The following is a 26,728-nucleotide window of genomic DNA, read 5'->3' on the forward strand; positions in this document are numbered from 1 at the left end:
TTAAATATAATCAGTCAGCTGATAATTTACCTAATAGGAGATACGAGTTAAACTAAGTTACCTAATAGGAGACACGAGTTAAACTAAGATTAGACTAGGTGGTATGCCATAATATAAGAATGTCATCAAGGTGTAAAAAAAAACTTAATATTCAATTTGAAACTCTTTGAGTTGGGAGGAACAAAGTACAAACAAACAAAGGGCAGATGTAAAAGTCAAAATGAGGATTTTACAGTAGAAAAGAGAAGAAGAAAGAAACACACACACCGTAAGCGGACAGCATATGAACTTCGGATCACAATACTCAGAAGTAACAACAATACTCAGGCCATATCCAAATAACAAAAACGCAACAACAAACCCGTAAACCTCAACAATTCTCTTTTTTGGTGTTTGATCAAACCAGTCAACCTCAACAATTCTCTTTTTTGGCGTTTGATCAAACCAGTCAACTCTCATCTATACAAACAGAACCCTCCCTTCATACCACATTGGCTTGTATGATGAAGCATGATTAACTTTTGACATTTTAGGGAGATGATTTTAAATATCAGGAATCAGATAATAAGCCAAACCCGGGGTGGTTTTACTTCTGAAGTGACTTGGTGTCCAGAGGAATAGTACCGACTGTTAAGATTGCAGGAGACTCATCAGCAACTTTTATGGGTACTGATCTTTGTTTGACACTGTCATCAGAAAGAGAAGCATCAACCACTTCAGAGGGGTCTATCTTCTTCTGAGAGCCAGAGGAGGTCGGTTTAGACTTGGCTTGACCCTTCTGGTTCAGGTGAGAAACAGTGGTCGGGTTAGATTCTGTACCACTCGGGTCAATCGTGAGAGAGCTCATCTTCTTCTGAGTGGGAGAAGTATCTTCTTCATTACCTTCCTTTACAGTGGTCTCCTCACTCCCATCTGACTTTGCACGAACCTCCTCGCTTTCCTCAGAGATAACTGAAGGTTTTTTGAAGGCTTCCAAGGAGGTTTTCTTGTTTCTGTCAGAGAGATCTGGTCTGGGTAATGGTGAAGGGCTAATAAAGGTCCTGTACGGTAGCCTGGTTCTCTCATCCAGCATGACTCTCTGCCGGCTTTCGTAATACACAAAATCATCCAGTAATGAAGTCCTTTCCATATGATCTTTAAATATTTTTAGCACTTCCAGACCTTGTTTCAGCATTATCTGCAGAAGAAGACGGTATATTAGCAAATTCTCCAGATGTGAGAATCTTCAAAGCGTGTGAAGTGAGCTAGTAGAAAAACTGACCTCTTGTGTGTCTCGACTGTTGGTGACTGGCTTATTCTCATTGTTCTGTAGTATGATGTGCCTGAAATAGCTATTGGGAACATCTTTTATGATGTGCCATTTGACCGGAAAGCTTCCACTCCATTTGTCTTGTTGCCAAAAATCCATGTCTTTATCGAAAGAAACTGGACCAGTCATCTCAGCCATGCCACAGAACAAACCACTAGCATTGACCTAAAAAGACAAGCACAACATCAGAATAAGCTTATCACAAACAAGCTAGCATGTAAGACAAGAGAAGGAAAAACTCACAGAAAAGAACAAGAATATCGGGCATTCACAAGACTTCTCGGAGGCTATTTTCTGTGCATCTTCATATGCACTCTGCAATTTCTTGTTCCCATGCAAAGTTGATGACCAGACATTATATTTGATGCTCTTGTGAACATCATCTTCACTATACGATTTAATCACAAAAAACTTAGCATTGCTGTAATGGATTCGGAGATCTTCTTTATTATACTGAGAAGGATTGATCACAATATTCCCTTCGGCATCAGCATTTCCAGCTTTTGTTGTATAAGCTTTGACAATTAGTTGATTCCCCAATCCTCTCGATCTTGGACCTCGATTTTGTTCACTAACTCTATCAGGAATTATATTTGCATAGCCACCATACATCTTGGGCCGAAGATTGGTATTATTTGTTGCAATTTTTGGAAAACCATTAAGTCCAGGTGGAGCAGTGTCTAATTGTCCAAAAGACGATACTCTGCTACTACTGGAAACAACGTCAACAGGTTGAACACTAACGGAAGTAGCTCTACCCTGTAAAGATGAGTCAAGATCAGAATGATATATGTGGCTGTAGTGATCAACAAACTACTCCTAGAACTAAACAAATAAGCATATCAATGTCTGAAATTAGAATCACAATCATCTAGCCAAGATTCTTTCTAATTCAACAACCTCCTACTACCAATATTCAAAACAAATTAAAACAATAAATTATTTATACGAAATTATACCTGGAGAGCTTGTCCCGATGATGGAGTAGAATCACTCTTTTCCATTTCTCCCTGCCGACTTTGTCCAGAGTTAGGTCTTGGCTTGTCTGGGATCTTTCCCAAAGAATTTACTGCAGAGAGTTTTGGAGCATTCCTTTGAACCCCACCAGAAGAAGTGTCATTTCTATGCCTGGATCCTCTCCCATCGGATCGACCCCTATTACCTGAACCAGTCTCTACCAAAGAGTTTGTTACGTTATTCGAGATGGTATCAGGTTGAATAGCATACGGAACAAAAGTAGGTGACGTTGCAACACTCTGGTAAGGAGGGAAAGAGTAAAATTGTTGAGGGCCAACAAACGGAGAATCAACGCCTATTGAAGCACCCGGAATATAAGGATTGAATGGATTGTAAGGAGACTGTGCATATCCATAACTAGGCGTATAGCATATATAGGGAGAATTTTCATTCTGCCCACCCTGAATTATAAAAATAAGATAGAATGTTAACACAGGAAAAATGTATGTGAACAAATCAACTCTAAATGAAAAAAGTTGTTATGAGCGAGATTAGTACCGTGTATTGGACTTCTGAACCATCTACACCAAAAAACATCTGATGGTTCTCCCAATCACCGGGTGACTCATAACCTGAAAATTCATAAAGATTAGGAAACTCCTCTCCACACCTTAAGACCAAAGAGGATATAGAAATGAAATCTAACTAAATTACCTGTACAGTAATAGCCATAACTGGCATCAACGGGGTAATACATGCCCTGGTCAACAACAAAATCAGGGGCTCCTTCGGAGGTATACATTGCTTTTAACTTATTAACGAATTTTTTTTTTTTAATGTCAATGGAGTTTGAATAAACACCTGAAATTAACACAACGACAGGTATGAACATGAGCATTTGTATCACAGAAATACAAAATTCAGAGGCTCGTTTGCATAACAAAAGTCCCCGAACTATTGTAAAAATGTCCCAATCGAACCAAAAACACTCAAATTCCAAAACGCGAAAAGAACCCTAAATCCAACGTACGCGGTACAAACAACAATGAAAGTTAGATTGGCGGAGACCTAAACCCAGACGAAGATGCAAATTCAAAAAAAAAAAAAAAAAATCCTAAAACACGAAAATTACATAAAACATTAAAAGCTAATTGGTCGAAAGAACTCGAACGCCCAGACGAATACACACAAAGAAGAAGATAGGAGCAGCAGCATGTACTAAATTTTTTTATCGGGTTACCAGAAATTTGGGAGATTCACGACATGCTCAGCCTACAAAGCTCTTCGAATTAAGAGGAAGAAGAAACGGATGCTTCTCAAGAGGGGGATAAATAACAAGGAAGAGAGGCTTAGCAGCAAGTGTTTGGACAAAATGAAATTTAAAAACCTCTGCAGAATCGAAACCCTAACCCTAGATTGAGAGAAGGGGCTTGGAGAGAGAGAGAGAGAGAGAGAGAGAGAGAGAGAGATCCGACGAATTCAGAGAAAAAAAATTAGAAAACCTGAAGACGCGCAAAGGATTCATCTTTAGCTTTTGATGCAATACGCTGCGTTTCAGCGGGTGAATCTATCCATTGACTTCTCCCTCTGCAAAGTCGAAAATGCCCTTTTTGGTGACCGAAACCACGACTATGCCTTTCCCTTCTTTTTTTTTTGTATGTTTTCGTTGAGAAAAATATTTCAAGAAAAATACATCAATAAATTGATGAAAAAATTAACATCATTTGATAAAAATGATAAATCAATTATCGTGATCAATGTAAATATTTTGGATATTAACATTGGTTTGAAATAAACCGAAGCAAATTATTTGCATCACCATTTTCTAAGTCATTTTGTAAATATGCTATTTTGTTTTTAGATCATTTTAACCTGATACAAATATACAAAATAAATTATGTAAAACAACATTTTATTAAAAATGAAAATACGACTTAACAATGTACATAAAATTGATAACATTACAAGAATAAATATGCAGATAAAATTTGTCATAAAGATCTACAAAACAACTAAACGATTCAATAGTAAATCAAAAGTTTACCGTAACTAGGTATATAATATCTACGAAAAATTTGTCTTTTGTCGACGACAAATGGGCATATATGGAAGATTTTTGTAAATTGTGTACAACTTTTTCCAAACTAGACTAAAATTTGTAATGGTAGTTTCGTAATAAGTTGCTTTTTAACCAAGTTTTATAAAAAAATATTTTTCGAAGTTAAAAAGTAGATGTTATTCTAGTTAATTCTATTTCTTCCTTTTCTTTTACTCGTAAAAATACAATATCGAAAAGTGTAAACCAACTCAGACCCAATAAAACCAACATGCATGAGCTAACCGAAAACTAAATGGAATATAGAGAAAACTGTTGGGTTACTAATCCTAATCTTCTCCTTCAGTTGGAATCAAAAACCAAAAAAATAAAACTAAAAAAAGACCCATGAGGCTGTTCCTCATCAGACGCTGCAGATTATCCATCGAACACGTCACCTCGAGCTTCGTGGGCTTACGGGAAAGTTTCTTCCATGAGAGACGCGCAACGAATTGTTTAACATTAAATACTTTAAATATCTCCTTCCTTCTCTTCTGTTTCGGTTAAGAAAATGGGACACCTCGCCGCTGCGACACTTAACAACATGCATGAGGGGGAAAAAAAACAATTAACATCTAGTTGTCAGATTCAAATCTGTGACAAGAATTTTTTTTTTTGTTATCAAAATTAGAAAAATGTAAAATAAGGTCTGAAGCTTCATTATTGGAAAACTAACGAGCTGAGAGCACCACAGGCCTTTGTGTTGCCTATTAAATGAGTGAGAATGACAGCTCCAGCCTGAAAACTTTGCTTGAATGCTTGAGCTTGAACAGATGCAGCTTGACCAATACGACTATCAATGACCAATATAACAAGGTCTGGTTTCTGTTAAGATGGAAAAAGGCCCACACGTTTTGTTAGCACACCATACCAAACAAACAAAAACAAAAATCTAAGAAACTACCAAGCATAAATAAAAAAAACACAACCATTGTTTTGGCAATTTGGCTCATTTCTTCAAACAATGAAGTATAGTGTTTGTGGCGGCTATTGGTGTCTACAATTATGAGATTACGATTCCCCCTTCTGAACATTTCAATTCCTTCGCTCGCAACCTTCGTAGGGTCTAACTCCATGTAGCTGAAAATTAAAAGCAATTGTTCAACAAAGTAGGCGAATTTAGAAAGTGTTTTAGCTAGAAAGTAATATATCTCTAATAGGGTAGACATAAAAAATGAACTGAACCAAACCAAGCCAAAAACGGATGACCATGACTTAGTTTTTTTTGTACCTTCCGTAAACCGGGAGTGTCCATGTTGGGCATCCAAGTTCTTGAGTCGATCCAATGCACCGGGGGTGAAAGTGTCAGCAGAAACTAAAGCTGGGTTGAAGCTCTTTTGTCGGTGGTAACGAACATAATTGACACACACGGCTTCTTTTTCAGAACCATGTAATCCGATAAACATAACTACACTCGTGTGCAGGACAAGTCCAGATTTTCCAGGATCTAACATCTTGCATATCTCACTGAAGGCAGCCTGAAGAACCGAATTAGCAACAAAAAAAAACACACACTAGTGTTCTGTGAGTAGCAGCACTGACTCACTCGCTGAATGGTTTTTCCGGCTTTGCTGCATCCATGAGGAAGGTCGTCGTTGATAAATTTCTGGATATTTCTCTCCATATTATCCACGAGCACTCTAGGAACGTCGGCATCAAGCAGAGCACGTGAGATCTTGATCAAGCATATTTTCAGAGTGACCTCATCTAAGACAGTGGCGTTGTGCATCCGCTGCATCGAGTGGCTTATCTGATCTGTGGGACTGGGACCAACTAACACCATCCCCTTATTCGTCCAAGTTGGGAATATCACGACATGCTTAGCCTACGAAGTTGTTGTTCGAGTTCAAAAGAAGAAGAGGAAGAAAGGGAGGCTTCAAGAGGGGATAGAGAACAAGGCTTACGAAGAGAGGCTTAGCAGCATGAGTTGAACAAAATAAAATTGCAGAATCGAAACCCGAACCCTAGATTGAGAGAAGGGGCTTGAGGACGTGTGACAGGATTCTCTGGTTCACAGTTTCGATTAATTGGCTTACTAAGCTTTGTCTGGTTTAATAAGCTTTGGTCAATTTCTGGTTTAATAAGCTTTGGTCAATTTCTGGTTTTATTTTGGTTTATCCCTTTGGTTTAGCAAAACACTGTACGTTCTTCTTGGTTTCTCTGTCTCAGAAAGCTAATCATCAATCACAAACACAATTTATCTTCTTCAATCTCTTACTCTCTCTATCCATCATCATCACGATGCTAATACGCTGCCTTTCAACTGATGAATTTAGTCATTGACTTCTCCTTTCAAAGTCGATATTACCCTTGTCGTTGACCAAAACCACGACTGCGCCGTGCCAATTTTACCTTTGTGTAATGTTTAAGGGGGAAACAAATTCAATAGAGTTATCTCTCTAGAAAGTAGATCTAAGCCTTGGAATTAAAAGTAAAGAAGTAGAACTCAAAAGAATTAGGGTTTATTGCTAAGAACAAGAGGAGAACTCGATTATTGTATTCGATTCTGGATGCCTTACAATGGAGAAGTCTATACATGTTCTAAGATTACAATATATTAACTTTCCTTATCGGACGAAGTGAAATATGGAAAACTGCCTCATTGCTTCAGTCGGCCGCCGTTCCGAAGTGGAAGTCGGCTCCTTCTTCTTCAAGGCTTCACTTTGGCCGAACTGACTTCTTGTTGACCTAATCGAGCCCTTAACCGGTTTCCCGGTTAACTAATCAATTAGTATTTCTGGTTTAGCTCGGTATGTCGGGGGTGCTGAATCCCGCACCAACACTTTGTAAAGTTGATAATACCCATCGCAAACAATTTACCGTTTTCTAGTTCTATGATGAAACATGAAAGACAGTTTATTTAGTTAAACTACATAATAACATAAATTTTGACTGAGAAAGGTATATTCAAGAAAAAGGTATATTCAAGAAAAAGAGAATGAGGTTTACACAATATCCACTAATCAAACTCTAACATCGAAGCTTAAATTAGCTAACCGGATCCGGTTAAAACGGATTTGACCAGCTAGGCTATTATGACCACTGTACATTGGCTTTGAAGGACATATCCAAAGCGATTTAGCTATTCATCATCTCTGCAAGTCAATCAAGAGATAACTCAAAATGTGCGATAAAAGCGTATGTATTTGTGTATCAACATTTGTAAGTTTTGCTCATGGTAAGAAGATGCATGTGTTGGACATGAATTAACCAGAGAACCCACTTAAATCGAATCAAGAAAACCAAAAAAGTATAAACGAAATGGTGTTCTTTATAAAGGGAATAAGTAGTAATGCTAAGGGTGTTTGTAAGCCTAGATAAGTTTAGATGAGAGATTATATTTTACCTCAGTTGGAAAGGAGACCAGTAGAACCGCATTTCATGATTCCATATCTTTTGGAGCCGAGTACGACTTGTCAAGAGAACCCTTAGTTTTAGTATCAACAGCATTATTATTAACCTTCTGTTGGGAGTCTTCATTAGAATCAACCATGTGTTTTTTGTCAGCTAACTTACGCTTAGAATAGGTAACCAGTTTGACTACTCTCTCTGGCTTATCTGCAGACTCTCCATAATCCTTATTATGAGAAGATTTCGTAACATTTGTAAACTTGTCATGACCCACCACTGGCTTGCTTGTTAGACATTTCGATAAGCCACCATTTACAGTCCCCAGATCAGAATCATCCATATCTTCTTCACCGGGCACTGCATTATTGAGTTTGCTGGTTGAACGTTCCGACTTCTCAGTACCATCAGTGGCTATCTCTCTGTTTCCCTCAGCTGTACCGTTCCCTATGATCTCAGTTGCTGTACTATCCAGTTTCTCATCATATGTAATTTCCAATTCTACTCCAGCATCACCAGTGGTGCTACGGTCATCTACTCTTGGTTTGGCATCACGAGGCTTTTCTTTACTTATTACATTATTTGGCGCCTCAAGTGACTCGCTTCTCCTTCCTTCTTCTGCTTTCTCTTCTGAAATCTTAGTAATGTTACAGGCTTCTACGTCATTTACTTCTCCAACTCTGGATTCAGACTCACCAGCAATTTCATCAACTGACATTGGTTCAATATCCGCAACCTTTTCTGTCCGAGTTTCTAGGAATTCTCCAGAATCAGGCACATACAGATCACAAGCTGACTGCGGTTCCAGATCAGTAACTTTAAGAGTACAAGATTCGGAATGGTCAGCTTCTTTGGAACCATTTTCAGTATTCTCTGAAGAATCAACCATATCTTTATCACTAGAGGCTAGAGATCCAAAAGCTGTAACTTCATCAGTTCTAGATTCTGAGCACTTGGAATCGACATCATCTCTTTCATCCACTTCCATCTGTTCAGAGAGATCCATGGACTTATATTCCATATTTTCAGAAGATATTAAACTATCTTTGTCATGAGGCGCGGTGGAAGGTGAGTCAACAGAATTAGTAATATTGTGTACTAAATTGCTGGGTGAATGAATCAGGCTTCTATAATCGTAGTACGCCTCAGCCTGCGGATGTCAGAACATATCAAGAATAAAATTAAGAGATATTAAAATTAGGATTCTCGTAATTAACTGTAGAACTACCTTTGGTCTCGGAGATACTGCTTCAAGCGGTTGAAATTTAAGCTCCTCACATTCGGGGATTTGTAAAATTATGTAAGCTGCTTTGTTGTTGTGTCTCTCCTCTGTGTTCTGCATACGAGACAACAGATACAACACATACAACATCAAGAAGATATGAGATATTCTATTAGCCGTTTTGTTGAAGAGCTTACTACAGGTTGAAGATAGCCAATACGAATATCAGATAGACCATACCTGAAACTGAGGATGATCAGGAGCACTGAACAAAGTTATAAGCCCTTCATGGTCTTTTGCATATCCTCCGTCCATTGGTGCAAGATCATCTCGTTTAGCCCTTTCGTCAGGGGATCCCTTCCCTCTGATGATCAACTGCCATACAAAGAAATAACATCGTGAAGCTGAATAACGAAATTGTTCTGATTATATCTTTAACGCATTTGGTTGATTCCCCACTCAGTTCTGCTATCTAATTCTCAATGCTTATAGCTGCAATCTTTCTGACAATTTATTATATATACTAAACTAATCAATCTAACCTTTAGATCATTGTCTTGTAGGAACTTTGCGGTGCAATCAGGACCCCATAACAAACCGATCCCTCTCTCTTTGTTAGGAAAGAGGCCGTTGTCTTGTGATGGATCTGACCAAAGAATGTCACCAGGAATCAAATTTGAACCTCCAGTAGGAGGATCTATAACACGCCTTTTAACTTTCAATAAATCCTTCAACGAGCCAAGAGACAAGGACTCTGATCTGTTTTCAGTCTCAAGGACACTATCATCTGTTTGTTTTTCCTGAGCTCGCTTGCGTTTTCTGCTTCGTTCTTGCTTGTTCGAGAGAAATCTTGATACATCACGAAAAAGACCTCCATGAGCTGTGAATACCTTCCCAGCAATCACAGAAGCCAAAGGAAGTAACTGAAAGCATTCCAAGCACTTCTTGTAGACAGAAGCTCCTTTATCACCATACTTGGTTAGCACTTCATTTTTAAATCCATACAGTGATGAACAACTTCCGCTCTCGTGACCGCCACGTAGAAGATATACTCTTTCTGGTAGTAACACCTAGCAAAAAGATGAAGCGCCTGCTATTAAAATGTGTTGTGGCATGACTGGTCTAGCTCTATAATAGCAGATTATGCTCCAAAGACACAAATTAAAAGATAATAAGATTACCTTCCATGATAAAAGAAGCAAAAAGGTTTCTAAACCCCACGCTCCTTTGTTTACATAATTCCCATTGAACACATAGAACTGATCACCATTCGGGAATCCTGCATCCTGCATGAGGAACAACAAATCATGTAGCTGCCCATGTAGATCTCCAACCACAACGACCTTTGCTTTGTCACTCTCAATCCTAACGCAGTTTGGCTCTTTTTTCAGGATTTTGGAAGCAGAGAGAACCAGCTCATCCAAGACATGAAAAGGCAGAACACTTGAAAATTCACAAGGTGGGACATTCCTCGACGACCAATCAAACCCCAACATTACATCACAAATCCAACTGAAAGTAAGCTTCCCTCCTGACGGCCAGAAAAGAGGTTTCTGGGAAACTGATGGTAAAGACTGCTCACATCCTATATCCTGAATAGGTGGCATCATTTCCAAATGTTCCACTGAGAGACCATCATCGATCTCCATTTCATTCAAAGGTACGCATACCATTTCTCTAGACATCGTCTTTCGGGATATTATTGTAGGCATAGGTTGAGGTAACATAAAAAATGGTTCTGAAGTTGGAGCTTGAGCAACAGTGCCTATAACAAAGGAATTACGAAAGTTAAAAAGACAAGTCTCGACAAAACTGGTTAATTAACTAGGATATCCATAACTCTATTGTCAATTCATTTCTTGTATTGGTTACAGCTAATACATCACCAAGCCACCGAAAGTTTAAGTAGAAAAATCACTATAAAAAGGAATTGTACCCTAAAATTTATTCTGATGATTTTTATGAAATCCTACCATTAGATAATGAGCCTAAAGGCGCATTGAGTTGAAGGGCGCCTGCACACATATCAACGATATCTTGTAATGTCTGCCTTGCAGTGTCAACAGTAAGTTCCTCCTCAAGTGAAGCCTTAGATCGGGAATGAATGGCTGCAACCCTCTGAACCTGTAATTTTATATTGGCTATTAAGTTTAAGTAAGTCGAAACCAGAGAATTATGATGTTGACCATAAACTTACAAGCACTTGGAAAGCAAAACCAGTGGGTAGAAACTGCCCAGGGCGCCTCTCGTTCATAGGACTAATAATTCTTCTAGTAATTCTGCGGTACCACTCCATATAAGGATCATTATAGTCCATTGGGCTACACTCTGGCTCACCGGAAACAACAGACGACTCACGTGCCTCCCACAGTTCAATATGTCGACTATGACGTGCTGACCAGTCATATTCTGATTTACCTCTTTTGTCAATAGCATGAAGAGCTTTTTCATTATCACAAGGTGCTGGTATTGTTTGGTGAAGACCAAACTGTCTAAGTACCCGATCAGGACGATGCCATTCGACAACATCAAAACAAATCAGTGGTGCAACAGTTCGCCATATGTTCTGACCACTAAGACATATAAGAGGAATCTTTGCTAGAAGATCTGGAGTGTAAGGCTGCCATATAACCTATATCATAAAAGATCTGGTCTGTAATTTTTCAGCAATCAAAGCTCGGTCATCTAAAGCATTATTTTATACCTGCTCATCTTTCTGCTGGTCAAACTGGTCCCTGTAAAAGTCCAGTCCTCCGCGAGGATTCTCTTTATGACTCAGAGAAGCCCTCCACCTAGCATTCAAGAAGTTTCATAAGCAAACCAAAATTGAAATTAAACTTGTAAGAACAACAGAACATGATAAATTTAATTTACCTACAGCCTAATGGATCTGGTAGAGGACCATCTATGCCATCCATATAAGAAGCACCAACATCTTTAAGTCTTCCTGGACGACCAACATGCAGTCGTTCCCATGCCCATAACTGCAGCAGAACAAGAGGGCCACAAATGGTAGAAACAGTCCTCTTACTTGCCCGACACAGCTCTCTGTAGAGAAGTGCTAAGGTAGCACTACCCCAGCTAAGTTTAGCCACTTCACCAAAGTCCCTTAGCAGAGGGAGAAACGTCAGCGCCACATCATGTTTAGACTTATCTCCGTATAGGAAACCACTCATCAAAGCTAATACAAAAGCCCTAGTGTGACACTTCAACGTGGCTTCATCAGGGTTGGCAGGTAAATTCCGAAAATGATCACGCAGCCATGATAGGGACACGTGAGAACCATGTAGATCCTTGGGACCTGGCCTCTGACCTAGCAGGTCCTCACATAAATCAGCCCAGCTGCATTTTGTACTACCAGTTACTGCAGGTCCATCCACACGGAGACCCAACAATATATTAACATCTTGTAAAGTCACTGTGATCTCTCCAGCAGGAAGATGAAAAGTATGCGTTTCAGGTCTCCACCTCTCCACCAAAGCTGTAATCAGAGCATAATCAAGTTGTATAAACGCAACCTTGTACACTCCATACAGACCAAACTCGATCAATTTCTGACACACAAGAGGGTCCAGAGGCCAATCTCGCATCCCCAATAATTTGTGCCGACATGTCAGTTCACGGGGAGGAACCTGAAAATGTGAAGTAAGACTGGAAGATTTTAACACCGGAAGCAAAACAAGAAACAAGATAAATGGCTAACTAGTAGTACAAACCTCATCTTCCCATATAGCAGCTGACCTATGCTCATGTTGCCACACCAATATAGATTGATCAACTGGACCAGGATCCAAATCAAAGTTTAAGAGACTTTGCACCTCCATCTACATTAATATATCACAGGAACAACAATACAATGATCAAATGTAGATACAACATAAAAAAAAAAAAACTCAACAATCATAGTTTCAATTGAAAACTTTTCTGACTTCTCTAGCATTTTGACAAATTAAAGAGTCACTAGAAATGAAGTTCAGCTACTAGAGAATCAATTTAAGCAGCTCAATCCTAAAAGATCCCAAGATTTTCTTCTTCCTATTGTTATTTCAATGTTCTTAAGAATAATTCAAAAATGAAAACTTCTAATTACGTTCCTAATAAGAACACAACAAACCCTAAAACTGGTACGAAACACAAATTATCCCACAAAGCTTAATTACTCGTGGACACAGACACGAAGAACAGAAACAAGAAACAAGAAACCACAAAAAACAATCTAAAACAAAAAAAGTGCCAAACTTTCGAGAAAGGCACGATTAACATAAACAAGTGTGTGGGTGTGTGATTAGAAGAATCAAGAGAACGTACCAAAGAAAAGCGTCCGTGATCAAACAAAAAGAGACGTTTGGAAAAAGAACCAGAGGAACAAGAATTGTAATAATAAGCAAAGAGAAGCGTTAAGCGGGAGAGAGAGACACAGAGACAGAAAGAGAGAGAGCTTCCAGATCCGACAGAAGTTTTCGCCTTTCTTCCCTTCCCTTCTTAACCAAAAACGTTTAAGAAATTCTGATCCTTCTAGGTCTGTCCGAGGATCTAATCTTTTCCAAGCAACGACATCGTTTTAATCAAAAACTTATCCACGGGCCCGTTAACCATAGTCTCGGCCCATACGAAGCTAAACAACACGACAACGTTCTGATTGTAAAATGTAAAAAAGGATACAAACACTCGAGTCCCTCTCTAGGCATCATCGTTCGTGCTGCGTTGAAGTTTACTCGAAACAAAAAAGATTGTACAAGACACGTGGCGTGAATCCAATTCGTAAAGACACCACGCGATGCTCTTTTGCATGCACCTCATTTGAACTTATTTACCAAGTCTCTCTCTCTTTTGATAGCCTAATTGTTGGTGCGGGATTTAGCACCCACGACATACCGATCTAAACCAAAGGTAAATCAAATAGACTTTGCACATTAACTAAACCGAGGGACCCCCTTTTTGGGCTAGCTAAACTGGCCTATAAGCAGAAGCTCAGCGAAGTCACTTGACCGACCTCCGAGACCGCCCCCTAAGCCCGACTTGATCATCAGAAGAGGAAATTTACCATATTTGAAGATCAGAGATTTAAGGAAAATAGACTTATTTTATAATCAATGTATTCATATAAATAGGGAGATATCCTCTCATTGTAAAGTATCCAGCAATTAATACAAAAACCCTAGTTCTTCATTGTTCTTGGGCAAAACCATAACTTCTTTCTCAAGAGATCAAAACCCCTCTTTATTTTCTAGTTTTAATCTATTGTTTTAGAGGGAGATCTTAAGTGAATTTGTCCCCCACTCAAACAAATTCATTGTGTGAATTCTAGATTCAACAATTAGCGCCGTCTGTGGGAAGTCTTACACAAGTTCTACGTTTCCTCTCTCTACTACCAAACCTAAGACAAACCAGAAGATCAAGTTCAACCATCCGAACTGCCTCCTTGCAAGGCGAGTTCCCGGCAGTTCCCGACGAACTAGAAGACGAGTAACCTATCTACGGATTGCCCCGAACAGTAGCTTTCCGTGGAACTAGATTTCGTTCCAATCCGAGCTCTCGTCTGAATGATATTGCAGTTTCTCTGCAACATGCTTTATCCTTCAAATAAAGATTCGTTTGCTTTCAACCAGCCAGCCTCGGAATCAATTTTCCGGAGGCGTACAACGAATCAGGTCGTGAATAACTTATCTATGGATTTCCCTGAAAATAAGCTTTTCATAGAACTCAATTTCGTTTTAATCGGAGTTTTCTTCAGAAAGATATCGCCCTCTCACTGCCGCATATTCTATATGTCGAAATTAGTATAGATCTGACGGGTCCCGACCAGTCGATCTCTGAGACAATTTACCAGCCGACTCCACCGAACTGGGTTATGAATAGCCTACTCATATATCGCCCCGAGAATCATCTTTCCATAGAAACCGGTTTCATATTGATTGGACATGTTTGCCGAAAAATATCACCGTTTGTTTGCAGCATACACAATCTGTTAAAACACAGATCCGTCTTCATCGCACCAGGCAATCTTCGGGATCGATTTCCCAACAAATTACTATGACCCAGATTACGCACAACCCATCCACAGATAGGCCTTAGAGTCAACTTTCCGGAGAAGGCGACCTCAACCCAATCCAAAGTGTCTATCGAAAGTTATCGCCCTATTTCCGAACTGACGCATCCTGTTCAAACTATAGCTGTCAGTTCGTCATCCCGACTTGGAGAGCAGTTTGCCACCGATCTAGATGGAACCTAGAACCGGTATATATATCATTCTGAAGCTAAGAGGTTTATCTTCCCAACAAAGCCAATCTCAACTCAGTCCGAAGTGTCTACCGAAATTAATCACCCTACTTCCGAACTGACGCATCTTGGTCGAAAGTCTAGCTATCAGTTCTCCGTCATGACTTGAAAAGTAGTTCGCCGCCCATCTAGAATGAAACAAGAATCGAGATACATATAAACTTGAAGCTCCGAGACTTAGCTTTCTAACAAGATCGACTACGCCTCAATCGGTGCTCTGTATCTCAACTTACGACCAATTTGCTTGAGCAGATGCGGCCTGTCCGCAATTGTCAGATCGTCTTACATCATGACGATATTCCCAGCAATCAATATAGAATATGTAGTCGATCTGCATATCAGTTTGAAGCTCCGAGTCTCATCTCTTATGAGACCGACCTTGCCTGGAGCCGAGCTGTTTCAAGAAATTTATCACAAATTTCCCTCAACAGGTGTAATCTGTCAGAACTCTATCGACTTGCGAAAGCAAACCGACTTTTAGCAACGTTTCCCATTGATCTAGAAAGAACCAGGTGTCGTAATGCATATACATCTTAAGCCCCGAGTCTTATGTCTCTAAAGAGATCGACCTTGCCTCAATCCGAGCTGTTTCAAGAAATATATCACAGAATTCCCTCAACTGGTGTGATCTATCGAAACCCTAAAATCACAGATCCGACCTTTCAAGAGAATCGACTTCGGAAGCATTTTTCTATCGTTCTAGAACGACCCAGACGCCGATCTACATATCAAATTGAAGCCCTGAAGCTTATCTTTCTAACAAGACAAACTTCGAGTTGATTGGCTATTCCTCGCGAAAGATATCACCGTATTTCTGGAACAGGAACATTCAGCCCGAAACCCAGAAAAAAAAAGAGGAAGCAGATCCACCTTATCAGTTCGCCCTACTTCATGGCTAATTTCGAGCAATCTCGATGAAACCTGTAGTCCATCTACATATCAATCCAAAGCAACGAGGCTTACCTTCGCAACAAGATCGACCTTGTTTCAGCCTCGTAATTCATGAGAAAGCTATCGCTACATCTTCATATTACTAGCAAAATCATAAACTTCATTATCTCAAGACGCTTGGACGAACAATGGAGAAAACAGTCACAACCAACGGTAAATTAATCGATACCTTTCTACTCCTCTTTGGAAATTATCTTCAGCTCTCAACAGCTCACTACAGCTTATCAATGGGATTTTTGTAACTCGTCCCAAAAAGCGGAGCCATGCCTTGCTTATAAAAAAAAAGGGGACCAGTTACGAACTCGTTAGTTCTTAAAAAAAAAAAAAAAAAAAAAAGCCGAGCCATGCCTCGTATAACCTCAGTTCGGAACTTCGAACTCATTAGTGCTAAAAGCCGGGCTCCACGCTTGCAAATCAAGAATGAACATCCTTTTAAACGGACATTTTCAGTTCGTCCTTCGGGCAACTTGAGTCTCAGTTCGTCCTTCGGACAACTTCTCAATTCGTCCTTTGGACAACTTCTCAGTTCGTCCTTCGGACAACTTCTCAGTTCGTCCTTCAGACAGCTCCTCAGTTCGTCCTTCAGAAAACTTTTCAGTTCATCCTTCGGACAACTTCTCAGTTCGTCCTTCGGACAACTTTTCAGGTCATCTTCTCACAACTTCAGTTTCAGTTCATCCTCAGACAACTTCAAATTCAGTTTGTGTTCAGACAGCTTCAGTTTCATTTCGTCTGCAGGCAGCTTCGACTTCAGTTCAACTTCGGATAGCTCTAGTTTTAGTTTTTCTTCGGACAGCTCCATTTTCAATCCGTCTTTAGACAGTTTCAGTTTCAGTTTGTCTTCAGACTAGTTCAGTTTCAGCTCGTCTGCATACAACTTCGATTTCAGTTCATCATCAAATAGCTTCAGTTCTGTTTGAATCTTTGTGAGTCATACAAAATCTTTCGACATCCTGGCCAGATGCTCGACTCGCGTCAAACCGCAAAAGGGGAATAAGCCGAGCCCAGTATCTCGCTCCCCTCAAACTTTTAAAAGGGGAATAAGCCGAGCCCAGTATCTCGCTCCCCTCAAACTTTTAAAAGGGGAATAAGCCGAGCCCAGTATCTCGCTCCCTTCAAACTTTTAATCGAGGAATAAGCCGAACCCAGAGTTTTTATTTCGCACCTCAAACTCTCTGACGAGAGATAAGCCGAACCCAGAGAATTCTTTTTTGAATTGTTTCGCAAGTTCCGGTTTGGACGGATATGTAAGCCGAACCAAGAGTTTTAAATTTCGCCGTCCGACTTCCAAACTGGAACAAAGGAGGTAAGCCGAAGTCCCGTACTTCACCCTCCGCCAAAGCGCATGTACGCTTGGGTTAAATTACCCAATAAGGATTACTCGATGTAAGCCGGGAGACGTCCCACCTCGTGTAAAATTCCGAATAGAGTGAAAACTTTATTTCTTGCAAAAACAATTCTTCCAAGAAGACTGAGAGATCGACGCAACCAAGGCAACCATCGACGAGACCGTCTGTATGAGGGCGCTAAAGACGTTAGGATCATGACTCGTACTCTTTTTCCTTACTTCGGGTTTTCTCCCATGTGGTTTACCGGAGAAGGTTTTAACGAGGCGACGAGTCCTGACGCACAACATCAGTTCGCGTGCTCGGAATTCAGTTTTCCTAAAGTTTAGATCGAATATTTTTTCCTATAGTTCGGAAACTCGAATGGATAATCGAATCTACCGAACTGGGGGGGGACTAATTGTTGGTGCGGGATTTAGCACCCACGACATACCGATCTAAACCGAAGGTAAACCAAATAGACTTTGCACATTAACTAAACCGAGGGACCCCCTTTTTGGGCTAGCTAAACTGGCCTATAAGCAGAAGTTCGGCGAAGTCACTTGACCGACCTCCGAGACCGCCCCCTAAGCCCGACTTGATCATCAGAAGAGGAAATTTACCATATTTGAAGATCAGAGATTTAAGGAAAATAGACTTATTTTATAATCAATGTATTCATATAAATAGGGAGATATCCTCTCATTGTAAAGTATCCAGCAATTAATACAAAAACCCTAGTTCTTCATTGTTCTTGGGCAAAACCCTAACTTCTTTCTCAAGAGATCAAAACCCCTCTTTATTTTCTAGTTTTAATCCATTGTTTTAGAGGGAGATTTTAAGTGAATTTGTCCCCCACTCAAATAAATTCATTGTGTGAATTCTAGATTCAACACTAACCTTACTAGCTTGTGATCTCCTAATGTAACTGATCAATGATCATCAACTCAATTCTCCCTTACTCCTACATCCATTAACATCAATACAAATATATTCATTTATATATCAAAGATAAAAATGCTAGGGATCACACTAGAAGATACGGTGATGAACCTAGAAGTGGAGACAACACATGATAAGTTCAAGCTTCATGACAAGTTCAAGTTTCTGGACGTCTCGCTAAAGGAATTCAACTGCTTAAAATGGAGTCATCATGAAGAGTTGTAACAGAATTCTGCCTAAGCGAGGTATTGAGCCCACTTATGAGGCTGTTCTCCAGCAAGACACCTCATGTTAAAACACCACATGTATATTCAAGTGTGGAAAATTGTTGAAAGTTGTTGTTAGTGACTAAATATATGGAAAATCATGTTCGCAATAACACTAGAGTTTGATAGAACTGCAAAATCAATAATAACAAAGGATTTTAAATAGAATTATTCAGGGGATTATGTAAAGTAAAGAAGTTTGCCTGATTATCTACCTAAATTATGGAAACTAGTATTACAATACAATTTTGGATATCCCATCGATACAATTTTACCTACATGCAGCCTAATGGATCTGGTAAAGGACCATCTATGCCATCCATATAAGAAGCACCAACATCTTTAAGTCTTCCTGGACGACCAACATGCAGTCGTTCCCATGCCCATAACTGCAGCAGAACAAGAGGACCACAAATGGTAGAAACAGTCCTCTTACTTGCCCGACACAGCTCTCTGTAGAGAAGTGCTAAGGTAGCAATACCCCAGCTAAGTTTAGCCACTTCATTAAAGTCCCTTAGCAGAGGGTGAAACGTCAGCGCCACATCATGTTTAGACTTATCTCCGTATAGGAAACCACTCATCAAAGCTAGTACAAAAGCCCTAGTGTGACACTTCACGGGGAGGAACCTAAAAATGTGAAGTAAGACTCAAAGATTCACTACAACAAATATGTACATTGATAGCAGACGGATATAGCTCATTTTCCGTCACTGCTATGAAAGATGAGATTTTTTTTCGCTTACTTTTTAATAGCATCTTATTAACGCTATGATAGGAAAATTATGTAGCGGGAAACAAAAGTGACTTTTGTCCGCCAATACTTAGTGAAATTATTCACTTAATCGCCAAATAAAAAAAAAACCCAAAAACTCGACACACTCTCTCTCTCTCTCTCGTTACAACCTAAGCTCAACCTAAGAAGATTTCTTCTTCTAAATTCTCTGTGTGTGCTCAAATTCTTCTAAATTTCTTATCAATTCTTCAGTTTTATCGCCGTTTGTGAAAAGCCCCAATTTCGCCGTTTGTGAAAAGCCCCAATTTCGCCCTAAATCTCCATATCCATCGCAATTGATAGCTCGAATCCATTTTTGAGGCATGTCTTTCTTCTTCCTCCTAATTTCGTTATTTGTTTCGATTATTTGTGATTTCAAACAGCTTTTGATTTCGATAAGGGTCAGATTTAGTTATCTGTTTTGTTAGGGTTCGATTTATCTAGATTTATTTCGTTATCTGTTTTTTAGGGTTCGATTATTTACAGATTTTGAGAATGTGGAGTTTCGAATCCATCTGTTTTGTTAGGGTTCGATTATTTACAGATTTGACTCAAAAATAGCTTTTGGATTTGAGTATTTGCGCCTTCATAAACTGAACGATTTTTTTTTTTTCCCAAGTGTTGGTGATTGAAATGTTGGGGAACTGAAGCTTCTCATTTCTCTGTACTCACACAACAGGTTAGTATCACTCAACCAATAGTTAAACATTATTATTACACACGAATATTGGTGATTGCTATGTTTTGTCCTTTGAGTCTGATTCGTATAAATAGTGATTAGATTAGTGAGATTTTACACAGTTAGATATTGGTTTAAGAGCATCTGTATGTGTCTGAAGTAGTGCAGTATTGTCTGAATTGTTGCTTAATGTGAGCTTTGTATAATATGTATCTCTATTTTATCTATAAAGGTTAAAATTTATATTATAACATATAATGTTGGACAAGGCATGGGTGCATCTATGCAGGTAAGGAATTATATTTCATAATTAGGTTTTATTTTGGGTTTGGATACTTTAAGATGTTCTTTTAGTTATGATTTTTTTCTTTAATTATCCATTGAAGAGCTGATCCTGGTTATAAAAGTGGAGCTTGGAAATTTGTAAGGGATGTGTCTGCGGCTTTAGGTGACATAGAAATGATAATATGTCCTTGTAAAGACTGTCGTAATGTAGTACGACAGTTAAACAGTGTTGTGGTTGAGCATTTTGTAATAAGAGGGATGGATGAGGCATACAAGGTGCATAGTGATTGGTATCATCATGGAGATGTGAAGTCAGTAGATGAATTTCAAAGTAAACCAACTCAGTGGAATGAGGAAGTTTTTGAGTTATATAAAGCTGCTGAATTTTTTGATCAAGAGTTGGCTTTTAGAGGTGACTTAGCTGACCAACCTGTGGGCGACTTAAGTGAGATTGCAGAGGGTGAGGACCAACAAGAGGATGAGTTCCTTGCAAAGATCCGGGATGCTGAAACCCCACTATACCCTAGCTGTTCAAACCACAGCAAGTTATCGGCTATTGTGACTTTGTTTAGGATTAAGACACATAATGGCTGGTCGGATAAGAGCTTCAATGAACTGCTTCAGACATTGCCAAGCATGTTGCCAGATGGTAATGTCTTTCACACATCATTGTATGATGTCAAGAAATTTTTAAAGAGCTTTCATATGGGATATGAAAAGATCGACGCATGTGTTAATGATTGCTGCCTCTTCAGAAAGAAGTTAAAGAAGCTTGATAAATGTCCCAAATGTAATGCTTCACGGTGGAAGACTAATAAGCGGACTAATGAGGTAAAGAAAGGTGTCCCACAGAAAGTATTAAGATATTTTCCAATTATACCAAGGCTGAAGAGAATGTTCAGATCAGAGGACATGGCTAAGGACTTACGGTGGCATTACACTAACAAGAGCACTGATGGAAAACTTCGACATCCAGTAGATTCTGTTACATGGGCTCAGATGAATGAGAAGTATCCTTCATTTGCAGCTGAAGAAAGGAACATACGGCTTGGGCTGTCCACAGATGGATTTAATCCATTCAACATGAAGAATAGTAATTATAGTAGCTGGCCTGTGCTATTGGTAAACTACAATTTGCCTCCTCACCTTTGTATGAAGAAGGAGAATATAATGTTGACATTATTGATTCCTGGTCCACAACAACCAGGTAATAATATTGATGTCTACCTAGAACCTCTTATTGAGGATTTGAATCATCTGTGGAAGAATGGAGAGCTAACGTATGATGCTTTTAGTAAAAGTACATTTACTCTAAAGGCAATGCTTCTCTGGACCATTAGTGATTTTCCTGCGTATGGAAATCTTGCTGGTTGTAAAGTAAAAGGTAAAATGGGATGTCCTATGTGTGGGAAAAATACTGATAGTATGTGGTTGAAGTTTAGCAGGAAACATGTCTACATGTGTCATAGAAAAGGTTTGGCTCCAACACACAGATATAGGGAAAAGAAGACTTGGTTTGATGGAAAAGTTGAGCATAGGAGAAAGTCAAGAATTTTAACTGGTCATGAAGTTCATCAGAATCTGAAAAACTTCCAAAATGATTTCGGAAATGTGAAAAAGGCTGGGATGAAGAGAAAGAGAACTGTCTATAAAGAACCAGTGTTTGACAGTGATGATGATGAAAGTGAATCCGATGAAGATGAGGAAGAAGGGTGGAGGAAAAAGAAAGAGAAAGTCTAAGGATGATGACGAACCTGAGTTTATTTGTACTGTGGAGGCCCAACCTGTAGCAACAGAACAGCATGTGGAGGCCCAACCTGTAGCAACAGAACAGCATGTGGAGGAAGAGGAGCATCATTCCGAAGAACCACAAACTCAACAGCAACCAGAAGAACCAGTAGGAGAGTTTGTGTTGTCTGAAGAACATGAGCAGCCTGCTACGCGTAAAAGAAAACGAGGACCAACAAAGATGAAAAACCTAGCCAAGGATCCATCTGTTAGAGTGAAAGTTGATTACAATGTACTTGGAGTAGCGGTTGGTCCAGGGTCAGTCAAGTTGGCATCATATGTAGGGACATTGATGCGAGAACACATCCCTATCAACATACCTAACTGGAAGAAAGTGAGTCCAGATCTTAAAACACTTCTCTGGAGATCTGTTCAGGTAACAAGAATTTTTTTTTGTTTTTAAAAAGTCTCTCAATTGAACATGTTTACTTTTATAGTTATGGTGTGAGTGTAAGTGAATGCAGGCAAGGTTTGAGCTTGATGAAGATTGGCAAAGGATATCTGTGATTCACCAGATGGGACATTTGTGGCGATCACACAAGTCTGTCACGGTGAAGGCTATAAATTTGGCTGCAAATAACCAAGAGAGGATGAATTTGAGACCACCAAATATTGGTCCTGTTGATTGGCAAAAATTTGTCAAACTCAAAACTAGTGCTGCATTTAAGGTAATTACTTGTGATTATAATTGTTTAGTAGTTGATTGGTGATTAGTAATTAACATGTTTCATTATTAGGCCGTGAGTGAGAAATATAAAGCAAAAAGAAAGAATCAGATACCTCACACCACTAGTCGTAAAGGGATCAGCAGACTAACAGAAGAAATGGCAAGCATATATACTACAACTATGTTGTTTATTATTATACATAGTGCTTGTACTGTTACTGAAATTTTGTTTTCTGGAACAGAAAGCTGAAAGTGAAGATCCTTCCAGCGTGACAAGACTAGATGTTTGGATCAAGTCTCGCACCAAAAAGGATGGTACACCAGTAGATACGAATGCAGCTGATTTGATTGTAAGTCTGAATAGAGTTGTACACCAGTAAATAGTGTGTTATCGACTAGTAAAACCTGAAACTGTCTTTATGTTTTTCAGCAAAAAGCAGCTGAAATTGGTGGAAGTGATGCTCCAGCATTTTTAACAAATCCAGATGAAGATCACCTCGCCAAGCTTTTAGGACCTGACAATTCTGGTAGGCTGAGGGCAATGGGTAGAGGCATGAGTAAGACCAAATTAGCTTGTTTACAAATGCAGAGCAAGTGTATGGCTGAAATGGAAGAGCGGCAAGTAAAATTAGTAAAACAGGTCAATGCCTTGGAAAGTGAACTTGGCAGAATCAAGAATCAGGTTAGATACTTAAGAGTTCTCTACTATTCATCAGCCAGTTAGAGTAATATAAATTGATGTTATTTTTGTTTATGTTACAGAGACCAGAAGCTGAAATGGATGAAAACTCAGCTGCAAGAGTAACATATTCTTACTTCTTTTCATATCAGCTAAGTGATTCTTCTTAGTGTCGTTTATGATTCTTAGTTGCTCATGAAATTGTTGCAGAGTGTAAACAAAAGAGCACATCCTAAGTGTGTGTTTGTTGATTGGTCTGACATTGATGAAAATGTTGGTGAGGGTCGGATTCTTTCTTCTGATCCGGATGACATAGTGAATGACTGTCGTCTTGGCCCTTATGATCTCAAAGTGTTAGTTGAAGCTGCATATAAACCAGATGCATTTCTATGGAGACCTGCACAAAAGATCTTTCATATGAAAGAAGCTGTTGGACATATAATCGCATGGCCAACTGATAAGTGTAGACTGGTAGACAACAACATCCAAATGGAAGACATTGCCCCTATGGTATTTATAATTTCTAGCAATGTGTTAGCAATGTATTACCCCTGTCTATAATGCTAATTAATTATATTGGATTTGTTTACTGATTGTGTTTAACAGGGTATACAAGGAAACAAATGTAAACTATTGGATTTGTCTAAGGGTGACGTCATTGTTGCTGAGGGGCGTTGGGAGACACAAGAACCAAGTGCGTTGGTTAACGGAATTCCTCTTGGACCAAAAGCAGTTAAAGTATTTGTGGATTCAGTAAAGCAGCCTGATACATCACTATGGAGACCTACAGCTGAAATGTCATTTCTTGAGGACTGTTTGATGGCTTACGTATCTTGGCCCCTGAGTAAGGTTGATTTTGAAAATCCCTCAACTCCAACTGGTCAGAATGCTACATCACATGCTTCTTTGTCTGCATCAAAGGCCAAGTCTGCAGCCACAGCTTCTAAGTTTGCTACAGAGTCCAAAACTTCAGCAACAGCTTCAAAGGCTGCATCGCAGGCCAAATCTGCATCTATGTCTTCTAAGTCTGCATCTGGTTCTGAGTCTCCTGTTGATGATGCAACGGGTCCAATATCACCAATAAAGAATACTTTACCATCACAGTCTCCTCTCAGGAAGTCTCCAGTAAGTGTTTTCATATGTTATGAAGTTGTTTTTGTTAATTATATGATGACTGATGGTTTATATTGTAAACATGGCAGCGCATTAATAAAGTTATTTCCAAGGAGAATAAGAAGTGCAAGTTGATGGATTTAACTGAAAAGAATAGGGTTGTGGCTGAAGGACGATGGGGAACAAATGATCCAGAACATAAGGTTCACTTTACTCGCTTGGGTTCTAATGCAGTTAAAGTGTGGATAGATGTTGTGAAGGTGAAAAATGTAAAAGTTTGGAGGCCATCCGATGAAATAGAGATTATTGAAGATGCACTTAGCTCCTGCATTGCTTGGCCAGAGAACAAGGTCATTATGTCTTAAACTGATGGTTTTATTGTGTAATGTTAAGTACTTGAGATTGCTTGTTTATTTTGGATGTTCTTGAGACTTTGATGGTAAACTGATGTTCTTGAGACTTTTGTTATGTATTTTGGATCTGAGACGTTTATTAATCAGATTTTATGAGATTTTATAAAACAGGTTATGTGTGCTATAATCACATATCAGAAAATGCTATAAAAGTACAGGTAAACGTTATGATAAAAGAATATACCATAGCACAGTAAACAAGATAAAACAGCATTTCGCAACAGCTATATTAGATATGTATAACATAGCACGAAAAATTAAATATTGTATAAATTTTTGCAAAATTATAATCTTGATAATACAGCAGTTTATTAGAGCTATGCTATAAAACTATAACATAGCACGAAAAAACAAATGTTGTATAAATTTTTTCAAAATTATGATCTTGATAATATAGCAATTTCTTAAAGCTATGTTATATTTTTATAACATAGCATACGTAATAAGTGCTATTGTATATGGGGTACATATAATAACAGTGCCCTAAAACAACGCTCATGAAAACGCTATCAAAGACCTATGATAGCGTTTTTCTCTGGTTAACAATGTGCATATTTGTTGTAGTGATTTATGAAGGAAAAAAGGAAAATAATTTTAACACCAGAAGGAAAACAAGAAACAAGAAAAAGGACTAACTAGTACAAACCTCATGCTCATGTTGCCACACCAATATAGATTGATCAACTGGACCAGGATCCGACATGTCAACATGTCAGTTCACGGGGAGGGAACCTGAAAATGTGAAGTAAGACTCGAATATTTTAACAATTTTAACACCGGAAGCAAAACAAGAAACAAGATAAATGGCTAACTAGTAGCTAGTACAAACCTCGTCTTCCCATATAGCAGCTGACCTATGCTCATATTGCAACACCAATATAGATTGATCAACTGGACCAGGATCTAAATCAAAGTTTAATAGATTTTGCACCTCCATTTACGTAATATATCACAGGAAAACAATACAATGATCAAATGAGTATCCAACATAAAGAAAAATCAACAAACATAGTTTCAATTGAAAACTTCTCTGACTTCTCTATTATTTTGACAAATTAAAGAGTCACTAGAAATGAATTTTAGCTTCTTGAGTAGCTACTGTTCCGATCAATTTAGCAGCTCAATCCTAAAGGTACTAAAATCTTCTTCTTCATATTGATATTTCAATGTTCTTAAGCTCATATTATGAGTAGCAATAATTCAAAAATGAAAACTTCTAATAACGTTCCTAATATGAACACAACAAACCCTAAACTGGTACGAAGACACGAAGACCAGAAACAAGAAGCATGAAACCAAAAAAACAATCCAAAGCAATAAAAAGTTCCAAACTTTCGAGAAAGGCACGGTTAACATAAACAAGGGTGTGTGCGCGTGATTAGAATCGAGAGAACGTACCAAAGAAAAGCGACCGTGAAAAAAGAACCAGAGGAAGAAGAATGTAATAAGCAAAGAGAAGCGTTAAGCGGGAGAGAGACAGAGACAGAGACAGAGAGCTTCCAGATTTTTAGCCTTTCTTCTCCCCTTCCCTTAATAGAAGGATCTGTCCGAGGATCTAATCTTTTCAAGCAACGACGGCGTCTTAGTCATAAACTTATCCACGGGCCCGTTAACCATAGTCTCGGCCCATACGAAGCT

At 38.9% G+C, this 26,728-nt stretch overlaps 4 protein-coding genes across 9 annotated transcripts; 1 reads left to right on the plus strand and 3 right to left on the minus strand.

The window, feature by feature from the left end:
- Positions 1 to 129: 129 nt before the first annotated feature.
- On the minus strand, positions 130 to 3,805 carry LOC104742313 (uncharacterized). The gene is made up of 7 exons (XM_010463306.2): positions 3,507 to 3,805; positions 2,981 to 3,127; positions 2,825 to 2,898; positions 2,269 to 2,727; positions 1,553 to 2,068; positions 1,262 to 1,474; positions 130 to 1,177 (listed from the first exon to the last, which is right to left on the minus strand). The coding sequence occupies exons 2-7, from the start codon at positions 3,066 to 3,068 to the stop codon at positions 587 to 589; spliced, it is 1,941 nt and encodes a 646-aa protein (XP_010461608.2). The 5' UTR covers positions 3,069 to 3,127; positions 3,507 to 3,805; the 3' UTR covers positions 130 to 586.
- Positions 3,806 to 4,504: 699 nt separating this feature from the next.
- On the minus strand, positions 4,505 to 6,386 carry LOC104743938 (signal recognition particle subunit SRP54 2-like). Of its 2 annotated transcripts, none has more exons than XR_015579483.1 (4): positions 5,593 to 6,386; positions 5,291 to 5,441; positions 5,038 to 5,186; positions 4,505 to 4,896 (listed from the first exon to the last, which is right to left on the minus strand). XR_015579483.1 is itself a non-coding variant. In XM_087483375.1 (4 exons), the coding sequence occupies exons 1-3, from the start codon at positions 6,142 to 6,144 to the stop codon at positions 5,428 to 5,430; spliced, it is 498 nt and encodes a 165-aa protein (XP_087339501.1). In that variant the 5' UTR covers positions 6,145 to 6,386; the 3' UTR covers positions 4,505 to 5,186; positions 5,291 to 5,427. The 2 variants fall into 2 exon arrangements, 1 of the variants encoding a protein (XP_087339501.1); XM_087483375.1 differs by having other exon boundaries at positions 4,505 to 5,186; positions 5,593 to 5,839; positions 5,908 to 6,386.
- Positions 6,387 to 6,807: 421 nt separating this feature from the next.
- On the minus strand, positions 6,808 to 26,642 carry LOC104743939 (serine/threonine-protein phosphatase 7 long form homolog). 5 transcript variants are annotated; one of them, XM_087483368.1, is made up of 14 exons: positions 26,489 to 26,642; positions 25,920 to 26,021; positions 25,737 to 25,822; positions 12,648 to 12,755; positions 11,806 to 12,563; positions 11,636 to 11,723; positions 11,129 to 11,563; positions 10,905 to 11,055; positions 10,113 to 10,696; positions 9,474 to 10,001; positions 9,172 to 9,306; positions 8,938 to 9,045; positions 7,708 to 8,859; positions 6,808 to 7,193 (listed from the first exon to the last, which is right to left on the minus strand). In XM_087483368.1, exons 3-13 carry the CDS (start codon positions 25,791 to 25,793, stop codon positions 7,741 to 7,743), a joined length of 4,071 nt encoding a protein of 1,356 aa, XP_087339494.1. In that variant the 5' UTR covers positions 25,794 to 25,822; positions 25,920 to 26,021; positions 26,489 to 26,642; the 3' UTR covers positions 6,808 to 7,193; positions 7,708 to 7,740. The 5 variants fall into 5 exon arrangements, with proteins under 5 accessions (XP_087339494.1, XP_087339496.1, XP_087339493.1 ...); XM_087483367.1 differs by lacking the exon at positions 6,808 to 7,193 and adding an exon at positions 7,217 to 7,456; XM_087483370.1 differs by lacking the exons at positions 25,737 to 25,822; positions 25,920 to 26,021; positions 26,489 to 26,642 and adding an exon at positions 13,240 to 14,920.
- Positions 21,965 to 25,198, plus strand: LOC147928696 (uncharacterized). Its single transcript, XM_087483372.1, has 9 exons — positions 21,965 to 22,594; positions 22,683 to 22,886; positions 22,956 to 23,045; positions 23,128 to 23,235; positions 23,316 to 23,567; positions 23,648 to 23,686; positions 23,775 to 24,074; positions 24,171 to 24,689; positions 24,767 to 25,198. The coding sequence occupies exons 1-9, from the start codon at positions 22,103 to 22,105 to the stop codon at positions 25,040 to 25,042; spliced, it is 2,280 nt and encodes a 759-aa protein (XP_087339498.1). The 5' UTR covers positions 21,965 to 22,102; the 3' UTR covers positions 25,043 to 25,198.
- Positions 26,643 to 26,728: the final 86 nt, after the last annotated feature.

Source organism: Camelina sativa, chromosome 14, assembly GCF_030686135.1.
Source record: "Camelina sativa cultivar CO46 ecotype springtype chromosome 14, ASM3068613v1".
In the NCBI taxonomy this organism is placed as follows: domain Eukaryota; kingdom Viridiplantae; phylum Streptophyta; class Magnoliopsida; order Brassicales; family Brassicaceae; genus Camelina; species Camelina sativa.

What these genes read in the sequence shown, in the direction of transcription:
- LOC104742313 (XM_010463306.2), bottom strand. Translation starts at nt 3,068, where the DNA reads ATGTATACCTCCGAAGGAGCCCCTGATTTTGTTGTTGACCAGGGCATG. An exon ending in CATCGGGACAAGCTCTCCAG is followed by an intron (nt 2,069 to 2,268) that starts GTATAATTTCGT and finishes TCATCTTTACAG; the next exon opens with GGTAGAGCTACTTCCGTTAG. An exon ending in CGATATTCTTGTTCTTTTCT is followed by an intron (nt 1,475 to 1,552) that starts GTGAGTTTTTCC and finishes TTGTCTTTTTAG; the next exon opens with GTCAATGCTAGTGGTTTGTT.
- LOC104743938 (XM_087483375.1), bottom strand. Translation starts at nt 6,144, where the DNA reads ATGGTGTTAGTTGGTCCCAGTCCCACAGATCAGATAAGCCACTCGATG. An exon ending in CCGGAAAAACCATTCAGCGA is followed by an intron (nt 5,840 to 5,907) that starts GTGAGTCAGTGC and finishes TCGGTTCTTCAG; the next exon opens with GCTGCCTTCAGTGAGATATG.
- LOC147928696 (XM_087483372.1), top strand. Translation starts at nt 22,103, where the DNA reads ATGATGATGAAAGTGAATCCGATGAAGATGAGGAAGAAGGGTGGAGGA. An exon ending in TTGGCAGAATCAAGAATCAG is followed by an intron (nt 23,568 to 23,647) that starts GTTAGATACTTA and finishes TTTATGTTACAG; the next exon opens with AGACCAGAAGCTGAAATGGA. An exon ending in CTCCTCTCAGGAAGTCTCCA is followed by an intron (nt 24,690 to 24,766) that starts GTAAGTGTTTTC and finishes TAAACATGGCAG; the next exon opens with CGCATTAATAAAGTTATTTC.
- LOC104743939 (XM_087483368.1), bottom strand. Translation starts at nt 25,793, where the DNA reads ATGTCGGATCCTGGTCCAGTTGATCAATCTATATTGGTGTGGCAACAT. An exon ending in CTGCTATATGGGAAGATGAG is followed by an intron (nt 12,564 to 12,647) that starts GTTTGTACTACT and finishes TCACATTTTCAG; the next exon opens with GTTCCTCCCCGTGAACTGAC. An exon ending in CTGATCATCCTCAGTTTCAG is followed by an intron (nt 9,046 to 9,171) that starts GTATGGTCTATC and finishes TCTCGTATGCAG; the next exon opens with AACACAGAGGAGAGACACAA.